We start from the raw sequence: 23,049 nt of genomic DNA, 5'->3' as shown, positions 1-23,049 counted from the left end.
GTGCACTATCCTGCTGAAATGTAGGGTTTGGCAGGGATCGAATAAAGGGTAGAGCCACGGGTCGTAACACATCTGAAATGTAACGTCCACTGTTCAAAGTGCCGTCAAAGCGAACAAGAGGTGACCGAGACGTGTAACCGATGGCACCCCACACCATCACGCTGGGTGATACGCCAATATGGCGATGACGAATACACGCTTCCAATGTGCGTTCACCGTGATGTCGCCAAACACGGATGCGACCGTAATGATATTGTAAACAGAATCTGGATTCATCCAAAAAAATGACGTTTTGCCATTGCTGCACCCAGGTTCGTCATCGCAGGCGCTCCTGTCAGTGATGCAGCGTCAAGGGTAACCGCAGCCATGGTCTCCGAGCTGATAGTCCATGCTGCTACAAACGTCGTCGAGCTGTTCGTACAGATGGTTGTTGTCTTGCAAACGTCGCCATCTGTTGACTCAGGGATCGAGACGTGGCTGCACGATCCGTTACAGCCACGCGGATAAGATGCCTGTCATCTCGACTGCTAGTGATACGTGGCCGTTGGGATCCAGCACGGCGTTCCGTATTACCCTCCTGAACCCACCGCTTCCATATTAGCACGGCGTTCCGTATTACCCTCCTGAACACACCGCTTCCATATTCTGATAACAGTCATTGGATCTAGACCAACGCGAGCAGCAATGTCGCGATACGATAAACAGCAATCGCGATAGAGTACAATCCGACCTTTATCGAAGTCGCAAACGTGATGGTACGCATTTCTCCTCCTTACACGAGGCATCACAACAACGTTTCACCAGGCAACGCCGGTCAGCAGCTGTTTGTGTATGAGAAATCGGTTGGAAACTTTCTTCATGTCAGCACGTTGTAGGTGTCGCCACTGGCGCCAACCTTGTGTGAATGCTCTGAAAAGCTAATCATTTGCATGTCACAGCACTTCTTCCTGTCGGTTAAATTTCGCGTCTGTAGCACGTCATCTTCGTGGTGCAGCCATTTTAATGGCCAGTAGTGTAGTAGGGTGGGTGTTCGAGTGTGTCCCACTTCTGGTGGCGTAACTTCTCCGTTACATTTGCGATATGGGGACTTCCGTTATCATGAAGCAGCACGAAACTTGGCGCACCATTCCACAACGATGGGTTTCGACAGACATGTTGCCCCATACACATTATTAATTCTCCGACGCGTGTCTACCGGCGTTTGTCCTTCGGCAGCCAAGAAATGAATTACAAATTGTTGGTCCTGTTTGAAGCATTCGGTAACAATGTCTTCGAGTTCACACTGTCACTTTTAAAGTACGCATTTTGGAAGGGCAGAAATTCCACACTAACCCACTGCTTACATGTCGCACTAAGTTGCATGTACGCCGCAGGCACGCCCTCAAACAAACTTTTTAATCGCTCCTTGTAAATAAGAAATTGTTCAATGTTTATGTTATCATTAGAGGCTTCCCTTCTGCGTTTTAAATGTACGAGGAACAACCAAAAAATAAATAAGTAAATAAAAAATAACAATCTGGACACCTGTAAACAGAAGCTTGTACCTTCATTTCAAAGCTATTTCCCAGCACAATCGAGGCACTTGTCCCGCTGCGACACAACACGGTGCATGGTGGTCTCGTATAATTGATGAGGCTGCTTTGTGGGCCTCGTCCGATGTGCATCGTTTGTCTCTCAGAGTCTTCTTTGGAGAGACTTGACCGGACCGAGAACGTCCCATTTCAGTGTCTGCAAGAGCCCCTTTGCTGTATGCGATCTTGAATTGTCGTGAAGCGGAATGACCCAATGGGTGAGCTGTCCCAATCGTTTCGATTTGATCGCTTTGGAGAGGGTGGTCACTGTATCACTGTGCATTCACCGTTATCCCGTGCCCGTTCTGCAAAATCATGGCCTTTCGGTCAAAAAAGAAGGTGAACATAAACTTTCCCGCACCGTGTAGACGGCCTTGGATTTTTTGAGTGGCAGCGACCCTGCGTGCTTCCAGTGCCTGGTGTTTTGACTCGGGTCTCGTCTCCAGCGGCGACTCGTGACACGAACTAATCCCCTTCCTTGGCACAGCGCTGCGTAAGTTCAAGACAAATATGCTTCCTGTGTTAGGTGAAGACTGTGAGGCACTCACTGGGCTCACACTTTGCGAAATTTCAATTTGACATTAATGATGGCTTATCCGATTTCTGCGACAATGGCTGTTACCGTAACTCGCCTGCCTTGAATAATGAGGGTCCCCTCCTGTCGGACAGTGCCATCTGCAATGCGATGTGGCATTCCGGACCAGGCATCACCGGCCACTGACATACGAGGGGCGTTTGAAAAGTCCGTGCAAAAATAAAAACTACTTACGTGTTTGGGGTAAACTTTTTTTATTTTTCGACGTAGTCTCCTTTTAGACTTATACACTTCGTCCAACGCTGTTCTAATTTGTTGATCCCCTCCGAATAATAGGAATTGTCCAAGTGTGCAAAATAGCTATTAGTTGCTGCAATTACCTTCTCATTTGAATAAAATCTTTGTCCCGACAGCAATTTCTTCAAATTGGGGAACAAATAGTAGTCCGAGGGAGCCAAGTCTGGAGAATAGGGGGGGGGGGGGGGGGATGGGAAACGAGTTGGAATACTATTTCCATTAATTTTGCGACCACAACTGCTGAAGTGTGTGCTGGTGCATTGTCGTGATGGAAAAGGACTTTTTTCCGGTCCAATCGCCGGCGTTTCTCTTGCAGCTCGGTTTTCAAACGGTCCAATAACTATGAACATTATGCTCCTGTAATATTTTTACCCTTTCCCAGTTAGTCGATGAGGAATATCCCTTGCGAATCCCAAAAGACAGTCGCCATGACCTTTCCGGCCGAAGGAAAGGTCTTCGCCTTTTTTGGTGCAGATTCTCCCTTGGTAACATTGTTTAGATTGTTGTTTGGTCTCAGGAGTATAGTAATGTATCCATGTTTCGTCCACAGTGACGGAACGACGCTTAAAGTCCAGCGGATTCTTCCCGAACAGCAGCAAACCATCCTTGCAACACTTTACACGATTCCGTTTTTGATCAAGCGTGAGCAATCGCGGAACCCATCTTCCGGACAGCTTTCTCATGTCCAAATGTTTATGCAAAATATTGTGTACCCACTCATTCGAGATGCCCACAGCACTAGCAATCTCACTCACCTTCACTCTTCTGTCATCCATCAACATATCATGGATTTTATCAATGATTTCTGGAACCGTAACCTCCACAGTGCGTCCAGAACGTTCAGCATCACTTGTGCCCATATGGCCACACCAAAAATTTTGAAACCACTTATAAACTGTTGTAATCGAAGGTGCAGAGTCACTGCAATGTTTATGAAGCTTCTCTTTAGTCTCCTGACGCATTTTGCCTTTCATAAAGTAATGTTTAATCACCACAGGAAATTCTTTTTCATCGATTTTTTGACAATCACTAGACTTCCTTGATTCACACGAGTGCCAAACACAAAGAAATAGACCAATACCTCTGAAACTTGGTGTGCGTTCTTTCCAAAGATGCTACCAACTAAACATGACCTCGATAAGTGCCGATGGTACCATCTCTGGGACTTTGCACGGACTTTTCAAACGCCCCTCGTATGACTTTCCCGGAATCACTTGTGACACATCCTTGACATTTGCAACAGACATGCACTGCTCTCCGTTCACTTGAGATATTCTTCGATGAATTTCCATTCCCTGTAGTCCTTTTACTGTCAGGAAATGTACAACTCCCATTTGCTCTTCTTTTGAAGCCGCCATTTAACTTTTCTGTTCAGCGCGACTGAATGCAGTGGATGGTCCATGCGTACACGTGCTCACTCTACCGTTATATCGGTGTACGCCTGTGTCCATCCGACAGCGAGATCGTGGCATCGGGGCTGTTATACCGATCGCACCTTATTCCGCAGCCAATGACATTACGATCCTTTCAGCGATTTTCATTTTACAGCCTCCAGTTCCTTTCTTTTTGATTTCTCTTTATGAGAGTTATATAACACTGTCGTATTTGGCCGGCTAGGAAAGAAGAGGTGGTACCGTAAGGTTCCTGATCACCAGTCTTTGTGCCAATGTCCTGCATTAAATTACAAACCTCTTCAGAGTGTCTCACGGAGTTGGGGCGTCTGACATTGGTGATGGTGATCCGTCCGTAGGATGGACACATTAAGCTCGGCGGCTCCTTGGTGCTATTCGAGAGGAGCACGCTATGTACCTGAACATGGGCTTCACCCTCTCCCTTCCCTTCATGCATAACAATATGAACCGAACACTGTACTGTATAAGAACTAATCACAGTCATCCACACGACACTGATACACAAATGAGACTTCATAAAAAGTCGGATAAAGGCAACAAACCTTCTCCAGTAGGAACTTGTCAAGAGCATCAATGCAGGATTCCTGCATCTCTTCCCCAATACTCGTTCCCTAACTAGGGAACTACGTTGACTTGAATGAAGTCTTATATAGACCAGACCCGTTTTCCTTATTTAAAGCATCCTCAGTGGTCCGTTTCTTGGCTTCTACATTATTTCCAAGGGTACTTCTACACACAGGCGTTCCATTTTTATCACACTTCACTGCACTGACACCCAATATTCTCTCGTTTTCGTGTTATTATCTATCCACATTTGCCCTGTGTATCTTGCTTTGACTGCGCGAAATGCATTCAAAACAAAGTAAACAGGAGGTCATAAAATTTTGGCTTATAAGTGTAAATGAGGAAACAAAAGAGAAATTCGGAGTAGGTATTAAATCCATGGAGAAGTAATAAAAACTTTGTGGTTTGCCGATGACATTGTAATTCTGTCAGAGACAGCAAAGGACTTGGAAGAGCAGTTGAACGGAATGGACAGTGTCTTGAAAGGAGGATATAAGATGAACATCAACAAAACCAAAACGAGGATAATGGAATGTAGTCAAATTAAGTAGGGTGATGCTGAGGGAATTAGATTAGGAAATGAGACACTTAAAGTAGTAAAGGAGTTTTGCTACTTGGGGAGCAAAATAACTGATGATGGTCGAAGTAGAGAGGATATAAAATGTAGACTGGCAATGGCAAGGAAAGCGTTTCTGAAGAAGAGAAATTTGTTAATATCGAGCATAGATTTAAGTGTCAGGAAGTCGTTTCCGAAAATATTTGTATGGAGTGTAGCCATGTATGGAAGTGAAACATGGACGATAAATAGTTTGGAAAAGAAGAGAATAGAAGCTTTCGAAATGTGGTGCTACAGAAGAATGTTGAAGATTAGATGGGTAGATCACACAACTAATGAGGAGGTATTGAATAGGACTGAGTAGAAGAGAAGTTTGTGGCACAACTTGACTAGAAGAAGGGGTCGGTTGGTAGGACATGTTCTGAGGCATCAAGGGATCACCAATTTAGTATTGGAGGGCAGCGTGGAGGGTAAAAATCGTTGAGGGAGAGATGAATACACTAAACAGATTCAAAAGGATGTAGGTTGCAGTAGGTACTGGGAGATGAAGAAGCTTGCACAGGATGGAGTAGCATGGAGAGCTGCATCAAACCAGTCTCAGGACTGAAGACCACAACAACAAGTGTAAATGGCCTATTGACAACCGTACAGGCTACAAACACATCATTTTTGTAGTACGATGGATGCATGAGTGGACAGATGTTTCTGGGTGCTGACAATTGTTGTACAACTATACGGTATACATATCTGAATTTCTAGCTGCAGTCATACTATTACGTTTAAGATAAACTACGGAATGATGAAACACCTTACTTAACATACTCTCTCTAAGAAAATGTATTAAATTTCCTTCAGTTTCACTCTAATGAAAACAATGTATTACACTAAAAACTACTTTGAAAATGTATAAAGGTATTGAAGATCTGAAAGGAGGAGAGTACTCAGTAGATGATGGTATTTCAATAGAAGTGATTAAAGATGAGGGAAGCTGTGAAAGTGACATTAAAATTCAGGGCTGGAGAACATCAATAATGAGAATCCTGGGTAACCACGTGTGTTAACACCACCGCGACCGGGATGGGGAATTATGTGGACCCGCATCGAATTCGCCTGGCGGATTATTGACGAGGGGTCAGTGTGCCGTCCAGCCTGAACGTGCTTTTTAGGTGTTTTCCCCATCCCACTGGGTGAATGCCGGGCTGGTTCCTGTTTTCCATCTCAGAAATATGCTACACCACGCACATTTGCACAGAGATTTTGCTCTATACGCAGACAGATTGGGTACTGCTTCTGTCTTGGGGCCTGAAAAGCAGACCGAGGACGTTAGCTGTTTGGCTTTCTTAAACACTTAGTCAGCCTCACGATCAGCATGTGATTCTCTGATGACGTTGCTACTTTCAGTGAAAATGAAGAAGAATAAGAGGCGCTGTTTAATGGAATGTTCTACTGAGTGAGAGTAAACTAGAGAAAGATTGAAATAACAAGAAGTAAGAGAAGACGAACTACAAAAAGGAAATAGAGTGCCACTCAATCTTCCCTCTCGTTTAGTGTTCTGCAAACCTCGTCCGGAGCGTGTCTCTCTGTTTGACTGCTCATCTTGGCTTCTACATATTGCAAATCGAGTAATACAGTAACAACCTTCATTGCTGTTCTGCCATGCTTTCATTTTCCACAGAAAAAGTAATTCCCTCCTAAATTTAATTTCGTGATTCGAGTAGAAACCTGCAAACTTCATGTTCCGACCAGGTGAAAATTTTGTAAGACCCTTTCACTAGTGCCGCATTGTACATTATCTCCTTGGCATGTATACGAAACAAGAGTGGGATGTCGATCCTGCGTTCCATGACTGGGGAGACTGTATGTCTATAATACAGTCTGGCGAGTTCATGTGCTCGGGCTAACCCGTGAGCTCTCCACACACACATCAACTGCCAGTTAACTGCCCAATAATTTATGATGACCTATACATTTCTATGAGCCCGCGTACGTTTGCACTGTTTTGACCTACTGGTACTGTGTTTCAGGCCCGCCTGTGGTGACGCCGTTCTTCTTCCCAACCAACCTCCGAGAGGGCGGCAGGACCCAGATCAGCTGCACCGTGTCCTCTGGTGACCTACCCATCCGCTTCTCCTGGCTCAAGGACAACTCTCCCATTCCAAAGGCTCTCCAGGTATCCTCAGCTGGCAATATTTTAATGTCATTGATGATGATGATGAAGATGATAACGATTGGTGGTACACGACGCTAAATGGTGAGATCATCAGCGCCGTTTGTTACTATCGATTCAGTCAGGTTGTGAAATGCACGATATGATTGTTCAATCCAAGTTTTGCCTTGATTGCAAATTATAATCCAGATTATGGATTACGATTGTTACACAAGCATCTCCACGATTAGAAAGGGGCCTCCTACTTGTAATCTTTCTTAAATGTACCAAATTTACAGAATATACAAGAACTAAAAATGAACTTGTCACAAAAACCTTGGTTACAATAGGTAACACGTCACAGGTAGTCTAAACACATGGTATGCCACTACTACTAGGGTGCATTGCTGCACACTATATTTAAAAGAACCCTGTCATCCATCTACTAGAGAATGCGAAGGTTAGCAAAGTTGTCACAATGGTCACATTAATGTGAGCACTGCCTGTGTTCGACAGACCATAGCTAGCAGTGGAGAGTATGAAGGGATGCGGAACACACTGCAGTCGTCGTTGTAATGCGCAAACGGAGCGATTTATCTGACGTCCAGAAGGGCATTACCATTGGCTTTTGGTGCCAAGGGGAAAGCATTTCCGAAAAGGCTAAGTTTGTAAACTGTTGGCGTGCCACCGGGGTCAAAGTATACCGTTAATGGCAAAATGGCGCTATCCAAAACCAGTGTCGAGACAACTTGTGCTGTCCCATGGGCCATAGGTGAGGAGTGAACGACAGCTGCGGAGAGGTGTAGAATAGGAGAGCAACTGTTGAGCAACTGACGGCCCAGATGAACCAAGGGGCTATCAACAGTGTATCCTCAACGACCGTTCAGTGGACTTCACTGCATATGGACCTTCGCAGCAGACGCCTGGTTCATGCACCCGTAATGACTGCTATTCTGCATCTTCATCTACATGGATACTCTGCAAATCACATTTAAGCGCTTGGCAGAGGGTTTATCGAACCATCTTCACAATTCTCTATTATTCCAATCTCGTATAGCGCGCGGAAAGAATGAACACCTATATCTTTCCGTACGAGCTCTGATTTCCCTTATTTTGTCGTAGGGATCGTTCCTCCCTATGTAGGTCGGCGTCAACAAAATATTTTCGCATTCGGAGGAGAAAGTTGGTGATTGGAATTTCGAGAAGAGATTTCGTCGCAACGAAAATCGCCTTTCTTTTAATGATGTCCAGCCCAAATCATGATCATTTCTGTGACACTCTCTCCCATATTTCGCGATAATATAAAACGTGCTTCCTTTCTTTGAACTTTTACGATGTACTCCGTCAGTCCTATCCGGTAAGGATCCCACACCGCGCAGCAGTATTCTAAAAGAGGGCGGACAAGCGTAGTGTAGGCAGTCTGCATGTTGGTCTGTTACATTTTTTAAGTGTCCTGCCAATAAAACGCAGTCTTTGGTTAGCCTTCCTCACAACATTATCTACGTGTTCCTTCCAATTTAAGTTGTTTATAATTGTAATTCCTAGGTATTTAGTTGAATTTGCGGTTTTTAGATTAGACTGATTTATCGTGTACCCGAAGTTTAACGAGTTCCTTTTAGCACTCATGTAGATGACCTCACACTTTTCGTTATTCAGGCTCAACTGCCACTTTTCACACCATTCAGATATCTTTTCTGAATCGTTTGGCAGTTTGGTTTGATCTTCTGATGACTTTATTAGTCGATAAACGACAGCGTCATCTGCAAACAACCGGGGACGGCTGCTCTGATTCTTTCCCAAATCGTTTATATACACTGCTGGCCACCGTAAATGCAACACCAAGAAAGACAGGAGGTAGCACAACAAAATTTATTTTGTAGATAACATGTTGACCAAGTATCAAATGATTACGTTTACAGACGTCTGTGACATGTGGTTCCTGCCAGAATCAGTAGCCAGAGTAGCCGCCATTGTTGGAGATCACCGCTGCCACACGTCTCGGCATTGAGTCAAAGAGACGTTGGATGTGTTCCTGGGGTACAGCAGCCCAAGCAGCTTCCACACGTTGCCAAAGATCATCTCGTGTGGCAGCTGGGGATGTAATCTGGGTCACTCGTTGAGCAACCATGGACCACATGTTTTCTATCGGCGAAAGATCCGGAGAGCGAGCCGGCCAGGGAAGCACTTCAATATGGTTATTGACGAAGAACATTTGGACAATGCGTGCCACTTGTGGTCGCGCATTATCCTGTTGAAATATGGCTGTGGCCGAGCCCTGAAGGTAAGGAAGGACAACTTGGCTCCAGCACCTCGGATATGTAGCGCCGGCTATTTAAAGTACCGGCAATGCGTACTAGAAGCGTGCGAGAGTAATATCCAATACCGCCCCATACCATAATACCCGGTGCAAGACCAGTGTGGCGGTGCATAATGCAGCTGTCCAGCATCCTCTCTCCACGGTGTCTCCACACTCGAATCCGACCATCGTGGTGCTGCAGACAGAAGCGTGCCTCGTCAGTAAAGACAACGTCATTCCATTCTGCCGTCCACATCCGTCTGTCATCACACCATTGGCGACGGAGACGTCTGTGGTTCTGCGTCAATGGTAGACGAAGCAATGGACGTCTTGCGGACAGACCACTCTGCTGTAAACGGCGTCGAATGGTACGCGCAGACACTGGATGATGCGTTACAGACGCAATGTGCTGTCCTATAGTTCGGGATGTCACTGAGCGATCCGTCACTGCCATGCGCACAATTTGCCTATCAGCACGTGCAGTGCTGCACCGAGGTGAATGCGATCGACCACGTCGGTCAGTCATACCCTCCTGCATCCAACGGTCACATATCCGCATTACAGTTGTTTGCTCTCGTCCAACACGACTAGCGATTTCTCTGTATGATAATCCACAATCTCGATAAGCCACTATCCTTCCTCTGTCGAACTCGGATACTTGATCAAACGATGTTCGCTGTTGTCTACGAGGCATATCTGATTGTCTTGTGAAACAACCACAAGGTAAACACACGTGCCGAACGTACACTCGTCGAAATCGCCAAGCCTTAAATGGTGCTATGAGGTGGCGCCACAGGCGCGCGTGATGTGCGTCTGCGCTGAAATTCTAATCAGTTGCATATCTCATCGCTGCAAACCCATGGCGTAAATTTCACTTGATTCGGATGCTTCCTTCAGGGTGTTGCATTTACGGTGGCCAGCAGTGTAGATGAGGAACAGCAAAGGGCCTATAACACTACCTTGGGGAACGACAGAAATCACTTCTGTTTTACTCGATGACTTTCCGTGAATTACTACGATCTGTGACCTCTCTGACAGGAAATCACAAATACAATCACATAACTGAGACGATATTACATAAGCACGCAATTTCACTACGAGCCGCTTGTGTGGTACAGTGTCAAAAGCCTTCCGGAAATCCAGAAATACGGAATCGATCTGAAGTCCCCTGTCAGTAGCACTCAACACTTCATGTGAATAAAGAGCTAGTTGTGTTTCACAGGAACTATGTTTTCTAAGCCCATGTTGACTGTGTGTCAATAGACCGTTTTCTTCGAAGTAATTCATAATGTTCGACTACAATATATGTTCCAAAACCCTGCTGCATATCGACGTTAACGATATGGGCCTGTAATTTAGTGGGTTACTCCTACTACCTTTCTTGAATATTGGTGTGACCTGTGCGACTTTCCAGTCTTTGGGTACGGATCTTTCGTCGAGTGAACGGTTGTGTATGACTGTTAAGTATGGGGCTGATGCATCAGCATCGGCGATGAGGGCTCTAATTTGCGCTCTAATATCGCAACCGGACGCCAGTGAGTGGCGACTCAAACTTCTTGCTCCACTATATAGATGGCCGTTAGTGTGAAACATCTGAAAGCGCCAACACCTTGCAATAACGGTCAGAAGGCTGGAGGAGGGAGCGTTATGGTCTGAGGAATGTTTTCGTGGCATTCCACAGTTGGTCTTGTCATTCTGGAAGGCGCATTGACTCGACATAAGCATGCATCTATCCTTAGGGCTATCTCAGCTCTACATGCAGTTTGTTTCTGTTCGGTACTAGCAGGACAATGCAACGCGTCCCACTGTTCGCAGTGTACATGCGTGGTTCAGAGAGCACCAGGAAGAGTTTACCATACTCCACCGGTCACCAACACCCCCCGGATCTGAACCCAATATACGATATGTGGGATCACTTCTATCTGGCTGCTTGCGCCGAGGATCGTCTGCCGAGAAACCTAGCGTAGATGGTGACGGCAGTGGAGTCGGCATGGCCCCACATAGCTGTCGGTATCTTCCAGAACATCACTGACTCTCTCCCTACACGTCTCGCAGTGGCCCTCGCTGCAAAACATGGTTATTCAGGCGTTTGATAGGCGGTCACATTAATGTGAGTGGGCAGTGTATGACGAAATTGATCGTATAGTCAAACTGTGCTGTGGCAGAGGAATAGAATGGTAAAAAATTAAGTGAAGGTGATGAATGAAAATATCATCTGCACGATTAAAAAGTAGGGCAAAAGCGTCAGTGAAAGTGGGTAGAATAAACAAAATGTGACTGATAAAGCTGACAGAATTTTTGACACATCAGAGCATCAATTGAAGGCATAAATTTGTAAAAACACAAAACAATATTAAAATACAAGATGCAAAGTAAAACTAAAAACACACTCCGTTGTTAGGCTGGATTCGTGATTTCCTGTCTGGAAGATCACTGTTTGTGCTAACGGGCGGGTAGTCATTCGGTGAAACGTAAGTGATGTCGAGGCTTCCACAAGAAAGTGTTGTGAGCCCTCTGCTGTTCTTAATCTGTAGAATAGATTTAGGAGACAATCTGAGCAACCCTTTTGAATTGTTTGCAGATGACGACGTCGCTTATCGTCTAGTGAAGTCTTCAGAAGATCAAAATGATTTGCAAAATGATTTATACAAGATATCTGCATGATGCATGTAGTGTTAATTGATCCCAAACGATAGAAAGTGCTATATCCTCCACATGACCACAGAAAAACTTCGTTCTGCTTCGGTTACGCTACAAATAAGACAAACTTAAAGGGCCTACAGTAAAGGACAATTTAAATGCGAACCATAAAATAGAAATTATTATGGGCAAGGCGAGCCAAAGACTGCGTTTTATTGCCAGAATACTCACAATTTGAAGGTGCAACAAGTCTATGAAGAGAATGCCTACATTACGTTTGGCCGTTCTCTTCTGCAGTATTACTGCGAATTATAGGCTCTTTACCAGATAGGACTGACGGAGGTCATCGAAAAAGTTCAAAGAAGGGCAGCTCAATTATATTATTGCGAAGTAGCGGAGAAAGAATCACGGATATGATATGCGACTTCGGATGGCAGTCATTAAAACAAAACCTTTTTTCTTTACAGTGAGATCTTTTCACGAAACTGCAATGAGCAACTTTCTTCCTAATATGCCAAACCACTATGCTGACTCCCATTACTTAGGCAGAAATTGCCACCATGATAAAATAAGAGAAATCAGAGTTCGCACGAAAAGATTTATGTATTCATTTTTTCCACGTGCTACGTACTATTAAGGTCGAGAAATTGTCTGAAAGTGGTTTTGCAAACCTTCTTTCAGACAGAGCAGAATGAAAGGCTGCTTCAGTTGCTTGTTTAAACAGATATAACTTGCCTGTTACTATTACGGTCGACTCCCAGGAATCCAATGTTCTGTGCCCAGCCACTAATTTACGTAAGTAAAAGAGGCTGTTTCCTTTACCTACAGCAATCCTGACCGATTTTATATCGGTCTTTGCTAGAAAAGACTCTGCTGGCCGGCCAATGTGGCCGAGCGGTTCTAGGCGCTTCAGTCTGGAACCGCGCAACCGCCACGGTCGCAGGTTCGAACCCTGCCTCAGACATGGATGTTTGTGATGTCCTTAGGTTAGTTAGGTTTAAGTAGTTCTAAGTTCTAGGGGACTGATGACCTCAGATGTTAAGTCCCATAGTGCTCAGAGCCATTTGTCTCTGCTGCGACAGGATTCCTTGACTAATGCCCTCAACAGATTGATCATTGAAGAAGTAACAAGCCAGTCCCCACTTCCGGAGGAGACACAGGGTCTTATGTTTACCCCAGCACTGCGAACAGTAAGCCATCAGATAATCTGGGAGACATGTTAGCAAATGAGCAGGAAGCTTCCAGATTTGGCTTTGCTTTGCGAATATCTTTGATTTCTGGCTCGTAGAACTGGTCTAAATGCTGTTATTTCGCACCATGTGCTATAAAGAAAAAACCATGGTTGTTACTTGTCATAAAAATAACACAAAAGATCTTAACAGTGTTCCACTCGGCATTGTCACAGCACTACGCGTTCACTCCGCGAAAAGATGTAATGCGAATGGTGAGGGCTAAACAGCTGCTTATCTAAATTGGGCTGCTTCGTTATAGCACAGTTCAGAATTTAATGGCCTGACGTGTGCGTTAAGCGGAAGAATTTAGCTGACTGTATTTATTCACGTTAATTAAAACTGAAAACCGGCTAAACCATTAATTGTACAATACAGTCCTTCATTTATCAAATAAATGAACAGTAAACCTAATGGAGATTAAAATGGCGTATGTAGTTATTATCGGCAAGTTACGTGACGGTTTCTGTAGTATACTTCATGGCGTGAGGGGCAGACTGCTGCTATGGAGTACATCTATGTCCTGAAATCACTGTGTAGCGGTTTGCAGTTTTATCGTATTTTCAGATTTCTTCTGGCCCAATTCACGGGTACTTCATGCGAACTGTGATTCCTTAGACACTTCAGCGAGAACAGTAATTACTAGTAATCTGATCTTACTTTAACGAACCCTTTGCCAGAATTATACAGGGGACAACGACTCTAATTCAGTACTGAAATATTTAAATAAGTATTTTCGATCTCCAGATAATATATTCTTACATTTCGAAGTTTACACTGTATTATCAGATAATACAATTATCTATTTTGGTGTTGGTCTCCTTTTTTATTGATCACAGTCACTCTCGCATGTTTTCCCAGTTGAAAAGTTATTTCAGTAATTTTCCGGTAAATTTTCATGTTCTGTGTGACGTGGTAGTTAGAATGTTTGCTCATTTACCCTCCCGCCATTCCTGTTGTACATTCTTAATTAGTCACTGTGCGTTGGCCATTTGTTACATATTAAACAGACGACTCTTTAACCTGGCACTCTTCAATGGGATGTACACTCCCGGAATATGAGCAAAGAACACACTGACGAAAGTGAACAAGACCTCTTATACACTACTGACCATTAAAATTGCTACACCAGGAAGATGACGTGCTACAGACGCGAAATTTAACCGACAGGAAGAAGATGCTGCGATATGCAAATGATTAGCTTTTCAGAGCATTCACACAACGTTGGCGGCGGTGGTGACACCTACAACGTGCTGACATGAGGAAAGTTTCCAACCGATTTCTCATACACAAACAGCAGTTGACCGGCGTTGCCTGGTGAAACGTTGCCTCGTGTAAGGAGGAGAAATGCGTACTATCACGTTTCTGACTTTGATAAAGGTCGGATTGTAGCCTATCGCGATTGCGGTTTATCGTATCGCGACATTGCTGCTCGCCTTGGTCTAGATCCAATGACTGTTAGCAGAATATGGAATCGGTGAGTTCAGGAGGGTAATGCGGAACGCCGTGCTGGATCCCAACGGCTTCGTATCACTAGCAGTCGATGACAGGCATCTTATCCACATGGCTGTAATGGATCGTGCAGCCACGTCTCGATCTCTGAGTCAACAGATGGGGACGTTTGCAAGACAACAACCATCTGCGCGAACAGTTCGACGACGTTTGCAGCAGCATGGACTATCAGCTCGGTTACACTTGACGCTGCATCACAGACAGGAGCGCCTGCGACGGTGTACTCAACGACGAACCTGGATGCACGAATGGCAAAACGTCATTTTTTCGGATGAATCCAGGTTCTGTTTACAGCATCGTGATGGTCGCATCCGTGTTTGGCGACATCGCGGTGAACGCACATTGTAAGCGTGAATTCGTCATCGCCATACTGGCGTATCACCCAGCGTGATGGTTTGGGGTGCCATCGGTTACACGTCTCGGTCACCTCTTGTTCACGTTGACGGCACTTTGAACAGTGGACTTTACATTTCAGATGTGTTACGACCTGTGGCTCTACACACACATTTCAGCAGGATAATGCACGACCGCATGTTGCAGGTCCTGTACAGGCCTTTATGGATACAGAAAGTGTTCGACTACTGCCCTGGCCAGCACATTCTCCAGATCTCTCACCAATTGAAAACGTCTGGTCAATGGTGACCGAGCAACTGGCTCGTCACAATACGCCAGTCACCACACTTGATGAACTGTGGTATCGTGTTGAGGCTGCATGGGCAGCTGTACCTGTACACGCCATCCAAGCACTGTTTGACTCAATGCCCAGGCGTATAAATGCCGTTATTACTGCCAGAGGTAGTTGTTCTGGGTACTGATTTCTCGGTATCTATGCACCCAAATTGCGTGAAAATGTAATCACATGTCAGGTCTAGTATAATATTTTTGTGCAATGAATACCCGTTTATCATCTGCATTTCTTCTTGGTGTAGCAATTTTAATGGCCAGTAGTGTACTTGCGCGGGACACTATGAGAGGATAGTGCATGCGATGATCAAACGCTCCACACTGCGGACACACCAGGAACTGCGTTATCAGCCGTGGAATGTTGGAAGCTGCTCAGCGGTTGTTCAGCGCCAGAGCCAGTGCCAGCCAGTTTGCAGTGGTATACAGAGCTCCTGGTGTGTCTTCAACATAGTCAGCATGCCGTGACAGCAACTGACGGAGGTTGGGCGAGGGCGTATAGTGGGCCTGCGGGAGGCCGGATGGACATACACCAAAATTGTGGAACTCGTGGGGCAAGATGTCTCCAGAGTGCGTCGATGTTGTCGCCAGTGGTCAGTAGAAGGTGCACATGCCCGGCGACCTGGGTCCGGTCAGCGGCGACGCACAGATGCACGACATGACCGTCGAATCTTACGAATTGCGGTATAGGACCGCACCGTTGCTTCACATCAAATTAGGGACACTGTTGTCCGCCCCAGTAGCTGAGTGGTCAGCGTGACGGATTGCCGTCCTCTGGGCCCGGGTTCGATTCCCGGCTGGGTCGGAGATTTTCTCCGCTCAGGGACTGGGTGTTGTGTTGTGTTCATCATCATTTCATCCCCATCCGGCGTGCAGGTCGCCCAATGTGGCGCCGAATGTAATAAGACCTGCGATATGGCGGCCGGACCTGCCCCGCGAGGGGCCTCCCGGCCAATGACGCCAAACGCTCATTTCCATTTCCAGGGACACTGTTGCTCCGGGGGTATCATCGAGAACCAGTCTCCGTGAAGCAGGGCTACGATCCCGCGTGCCGTTAGGGCGTCTTCCGCTTACGCCCCAAAATCACTCAACCCGCCTCCAGTGGTGTCACGATAAGCGTTCGTGGAAGGACGAATGGATGGTTCAAATGGCTCTGAGCACTATGGGACTTAACATCTGAGGTCATCAGTCCCCTAGAACTTAGAACTAGTTAAACCTATCTAACCTAAGGACATCACACACATCCATGCCCGAGGCAGGATTCGAACCTGCGTCCGTAGCAGTCGCGCAGTTCCGGACTGAAGCGCCTAGAACTGCTCGGCCACCGCGGCCGGCGGACGAATGGAGACGTGTCGTCTTCAATGATGAGAGTCGCTTCTGCCTCGGTGCTAATGACGGTCGGACGCGTGTGTGGCTTCGTGCAGGGGAGCGCCAAAATCTGGAGTGTGTACGACAGAGGCACACAGGACCAACACCCGGAATCATGGTGTGGGGAGCCATATCCTACACTGGCCGTTCTCTACTGCTGATAGTAGAGGGAACATTGAGCAGTGAACGGTACATTGAAACCATTACTCAACCGGTCTTGCTACCGTTCATGCACCAACAAGGCGACATGCTTTTCCAACAGGACAATGCACGTCCTCTGTCTCCCGTGCCACCTAACGTGCTCTTGAAGGTGTACGCCAACTACCGTGGCCAGCACGATCCCCAGATCTGTCCCCATTGAGCACGTTTGGGACCGGATGAAACGTCATTTTGCGCGGTCTGCACGACCGGCACGGGATATGGCCCATCTGAGGCACCAAGTGGACACTGCATGGCAGGCCATTCCTTAAGACTACATTCGGCACCTCTCCGATCGTCTTCATGGGAGAATTGCAGCCTGCATTGGTGCAAAAGGCGGGTATACACAGTACTAGCGCCGATTTTGCGCACGCTCTGCTGAATTCACTCACGTGGGTATGGCTCTGTCTTTGTGATCGTGTGTTGTATACGTCGCCAAGAGGGTGTCAATAAAATTTCCCTCTGCTGAGTCGACGAATTCATGGTGCTCTTTTTTCGTTTTCCAGGAGTGTATTTTGCATTACTTCATTTACAGTACCGCTAACTTCACTAGGTAGTAGAAGGCGTTACCGAATACTCTGTGTATTCCGCTTTGCTTTGTTTGTTTATATTAATATCTACAACCATACTCTGCAAACCACTGTGAAGTGCATGGCATGGCATGGCACGAGACTCAGAGGGCCATAGACACGGGTTCACAGGTAGATGCCGTGTTTCTTGACTTCCGCAAGGCGTTCGATACAGTTCCCCACAGTCGTTTAATGAACAAAGTAAGAGCATGTGGACTATCAGACCAATTGTGTGATTGGATTGAAGAGTTCCTAGATAACAGTACGCAGTGTGTCATTCTCAATGGAGAGAAGTCTTCCGAAGTAAGAGTGATTTCAGCTGTGCCGTAGGGGAGTGTCGTAGGACCGTTGCTATTCACAATATATATAAATGCACTTGTGGATAACATTGGAAGTTCACAGAGGCTTTTTGCGGATGACGCTGTAGTATATCGAGAGGTTGTAACAATGGAAAATGTACTGAAATGCAGGAGGATCTGCAACGAATTGACACATGGTGCAGGGAATGGCAATTGAATCTCAATGTAGACAAGTGTAATGTGCTGCGAATACATAGAAAGAAAGATCCTTTATCATTTAGCTACAGCCGGCCGGGGTGGCCGAGCGGTTCTAGGCGCTACAGTCTGGAACCGAGCGACCGATACGGTCGCAGGTTCAAATCCTGCCTCGGGCATGGATGTGTGTGATGTCCTTAGGTTAGTTAGGTTTAAGTAGTTCTAAGTTATAGGGGACTGATGACCTCAGCAGCTAAGACCCATAGTACTCAGAGCCATTTCAACCATTTAGCTACAATATATCAGGTCAGCAACTGGAAGCAGTTAATTCCATAAATTATCTGGGAGTAGGCATTAGGAGAGGTTTAAAATGGAATGACCACATAAAATCAATCGTCGGTAAAGCAGATGCCAGACTGAGATTCATTGGAAGAATCCTAAGGAAATGCAATCCAAAAACAAAGGAAGTAGGTTACAGTACACTTGTTCGCCCACTGCTTGAATACTGCTCACCAGTGTGGGATTCGTACCAGATAGGGTTGATAGAAGAGATAGAGCAGATCCAACGGAGAGCATCGCGCTTCGTTACAGGATCATTTAGTAACCGCGATGGCGTTACGGAGATGATAGATAAACTCCAGTGGAAGACTGCAAGAGAGACGCTCAGTAGCTCGGTACGGGCTTTTGTTGAAGTTTCGAGAACATACCTTCACCGAGGAGTAAAGCAGTATATTGCTCCCTTCTACGTATATCTCGCGAAGAGTTCATGAGTATAAAATCAGAGAGATTAGAACCTACACAGAGGCACACTGACAGTCTTTCTTTCTACGAACAATACGAGACTGGAATAGAAGGGAGAACCGATAGAGGTACTCAAGGTACCCTTCGACACACACCGTCAGGTGGCTTGCGGAGTATGGATGAAGTTGTAGATGCAGAGGGTACTTCCCATTGCACCAGTTATTAGGGCTTCTTCCAGTTACCATTTATTCATGGAGTATGGGAAGAAATAGTGTTTAAATGTCTCTGCGCACACTACAATAAACCTAGTGTTATCGTCTCCATCGCTATGAGAACGAGACGTAGAGGGTTGTAGTATATTCCTAGATTCCTCATTTAAACTGGTTTTTGAAATTTTGGAAGTAGGTTTTGTCACGATAGTTTCCATCAGTCTTCAAGAGTCCAGTTCACTTTCTTTTGCATCTTCGAGACACTCGCCCATGCGACAAACAAGCCTATGACCTATCCCTCTTTTTGTACGTCCATTTTTCCCCTGTCAGTTCTATTTCGTATGGGCCAACACATTTGAGCAATACTCTAGGACAGGTCGCACGAGTTATTTCTAAACAATCTTTTTTGTAGACGTTTTACCAATATTCCACCAATGAATGGGACGTTGTCAACTGCTTTACCTACGACTGAACCTATCTGAGCGTGCAATTTCGTATCCTCCAAATTTTTATACCCAAGTATTTGTATGAGTTGACAATTTCCATTTGTGGTTCGTTGATATGAACTACATAGTTCTATGGACTACATAGATTTACACTTGTGAACGTTTAAAGCAAGCTGCCATTCACTTCGAAATCTTATCAAGGTCTGACTGAATATTTGTGCTCCTTCTATCAACAAAACTTCATTACAGATAACAACACCATCCACAAACAATCAGAAGTTACTACTAGTATTGTCTGCAAGTTCATTAATACACTGAACAGGCCGCAAGGATACCAACACACTTCCCTGGAGCCCGCGTGAAGCTATTTCCACATCTGTCGATGACTCTTCATCCAAAACAACATTCTGCATCTTCCCTACCAATAACAGCCCAGCTACAAATTTCGCTGGATATTCCATACGTTTATAGCTTACGTTTATGGCTTTTGTAGATTTGGAGAAACCTTTTGACAATGTCGACTGGAATTAACTCTTTGAAATTTCGACAGTAGCGGGGATAAAATACAGGGAGCGAAAGGTTATGGACAACTTGTACAGAAATCAGACGGCAGCTATAAGAGTTGAAGGGCATGAAAGGGAGCAGTGGTTGAGAAGGGAATCAGACAGATTTGTATTATATCCCTGATGTTATTCAATCTGTACATCCAGCAATCAGTAAAAGAATTTGATGAAGGAATTAAATTTCAGGCAGAAGATATAAAAACTTTGAGGTTTGTCTATGAAACTGTAATTCTGTCAGAGACACCAAAGGACTTGGAAGAGCAGTTGAACGGAATGAGCAGTGTTTTGAAAGAAGGATATAAGGTGAACACTATCAAAATCAAAACAAGGATAGTGGACTGTAGTCGAAATAAATCAGGGGATGCTGAGGGAATTAGATTTGGAAATAGGACACTAAAAGTGGTAGATGAGTTTTTCTAATTTTGGGAGCAGAATAATTGATGGTGACCGAAGTAGAGAGGATATAAAATGTAGACAGGGAATGACAAGGAAAGCATTTCTGAAGAAGAGAAATTTGTTAATATCGAATACAAAATTATTTTGTATGGGGGTGAAACGTGGACGATAAACAGTTCAGATAAGAAGAAACTAGAAGCTTTTGAAATGTGGTGCTACAGAAAAATGCTGAGGACAAGATGGGTAGATCACGGAGCTAATGGGGAGGTACTGAATAGAATTGGGGAGAAAAGAAACTTATGACACGACTAAAGGAAGCGATCGGTTGTAGGACACGTTCTGAGACATCAATAAATCACTAGTTTAGTACCGGAGGATAATGTTGGGGGTAAAAATTGTAGGTGGAGACAAAGAGAAGAATACATTAAGCAGGTTCAAATAGTTTGCAGTAGTTATTTTGAAATGAAGAGGCTTGTAAAGGACAGAATAGCATGGAGAGCTGCATCAAACCAGTCTTCGGTCAGAAGACCACTTCCACAGCAACAACAACCCCATACGCTCGTATTTCCGATAGTGGAAGCACGTGTGCCACTGACAATGCGACCACGCCTTCTCGTCATGGCCGATTTCGTCCAAATTTATGGTATACGAGGATGCCGGTCTTGCCGAGAAACGAAAGTGACGGAAGTGTGAGCTCCAGATGGTCAAGATATTTTTGTTACGGGTCTGGAGATGCATTATCCATGTATGTTAGAGCAGTTTCCAAGCAGCGTTTCGTTTAGTTGAAAAAGTACAGAACGGTAATCCGAGGATCGTGGGATTGAGTCCCTATGCGGAATCTTCTTTTTTTCTTCAATTTTTATGTTACTTACACTGCAAATAAACCGAGAGAATGCTCGGCGTATTGTATTTATTAGTACCGTCATAAAAGGCGTGAAAAGAAAACTCCAAAGAAAATTTGGCAATGCAAATAAATTTCGGAGAAGGGATTGTAAGACACACACGAGAACTTCGTATATACAATTAGATACTTTTATTATTTTACAGTAGTTGAATTACACGTATTCGGGTAACAGTCATCGTAAAAATAAGGGAAGTAGTAATTTTCTCGGCGTCTTTCACACGTTGTAGACGCCGCATTTTTACAATTACATAGTTGTTTTAAAGTTTATAATCAGAAGAAGGCTTTGTTTACAGTCGTAAAACGTTCTCTCTCGTCGCGCAGTTTGCCAGTAAACCACGCATGTCGCATCATTCCGCTAAATATTGGTGAGGATAGCTTGTGATTTACAATGGAGTGTGTTTTCATGCAGTCTTCTGTGGATGCGATTTCTTTCCTTCTCTCTATGAGGTAAGAACAGTTTTGGAGCTTTCTGGTCAAATTATTTAGCTGACGAGAAAAATAGACATCACAGGGTGGCACAAGCGGTGTGAATTTGGGGGAATCACTTTAATACTGCACGATAACAACCCCTCTTCTTCTTGAAATTTTTGGTTGTATAGCTGTAGATTTATTTGTTTTCCTCGTGAGTCAATTAACATAAGAATATTGCTGTCCTGTACAGGATACAACCGCATCAAATACAATGTATTATGTATTGTCTCGGTTTATTTGCTGTGCAAATATGGTAAAAACTGAAAATAAAAAGAAGTATCCCCACAGATATTCAAATCCACGACCTTCAGATTATCATACTATACTTTTTCCGCTGTGGAAACCACGCTAAGATAAACGAATTATTCCGCTCCAGACCTGCCCCAAAAATGATATTGTTTTCTTTTTTTTTAATAAACGCTCAGTTATCCGGAACTCCCACTTCTGCCACTTACGTTTCTGTCCAAATTCGAACGAAATCGGTAATGACGAGTAGACGCGGTCCCCGTGTCAGTCGAATGGTTTTCGTAAGTCACGAAATAGTGCATCTACCTGACTGGCTTTCAGGTTGTTACATGCGAAAAGTGCGAGTTGGGTTTCGCTTTACAGATGTTTTCGGAATCTATATTGACTGCCGTGGAAGAAGTAATTCTGTTAGAGATACCTCATTGCATTTGAGATCAAATTTGTTCCAGCCTTCTACAACAGTAGGATGTCAATGATATTGGACGGTAGTTTTGAGGATCATTCCAGCTACCCTTGTCGTATAAGGCTGGCCTCATAAGGTCTTACTCTCGGTCTATTATTGTTGTTGTTAGTGTGGTCTTCTGTCGAGGACTTGTTTGATGCAAGTTCTCCACTTAATGGAAGCCTCTTCATTTCAGCATAACTGCTGCAGCCTACAACCCTTTTATTAATAAATATAAACCGAAAGCGAATCATCATGCCCTTTTGGACGTCAGATATTTTGCTCCGTTTCCGCATTACAACGTCTGCACTGTTTCCCATGTCCCCCTAACACGCTGTACATACCTTCCTCGTCTAGCTCTACCACGAGACTGGACAGTTTATCTTCATTTCTGAAATCTAAGTGGTCAGTATTTTTGTCACAGAAATCTCAATATTGAAATTTGCTGCCAGTTTAAAATTGTGTGCCGGACCGGCATCCAAACACGGTGTCCGCAGCTCGTGGTCTAAATGGCTAGCGTTGCTGCCTCTGGATCATGGGGTCCCGTGTTCGATTTCCGGGCG

At 44.8% G+C, this 23,049-nt stretch overlaps 1 protein-coding gene across 1 annotated transcript in view; it reads left to right on the top strand.

The window, feature by feature from the left end:
* The window catches only part of LOC124596941 (Down syndrome cell adhesion molecule-like protein Dscam2), a 348,091-nt gene that overhangs the window by 76,730 nt on the left and 248,312 nt on the right, over window positions 1–23,049 (top strand). Inside the window, exon 7 of the mRNA XM_047135906.1 lies at window positions 6,960–7,105. Coding sequence (XP_046991862.1) covers window positions 6,960–7,105 — 146 coding nt within the window. The remainder of the gene's footprint in view (window positions 1–6,959; window positions 7,106–23,049) is intronic.

The sequence above is a fragment of the Schistocerca americana genome, chromosome 1, assembly GCF_021461395.2.
Source record: "Schistocerca americana isolate TAMUIC-IGC-003095 chromosome 1, iqSchAmer2.1, whole genome shotgun sequence".
NCBI classification, from domain to species: domain Eukaryota; kingdom Metazoa; phylum Arthropoda; class Insecta; order Orthoptera; family Acrididae; genus Schistocerca; species Schistocerca americana.
The sequence above is the reverse complement of the archived record's forward strand: the minus strand, read 5'-3'. Positions and strand labels throughout refer to the sequence as shown.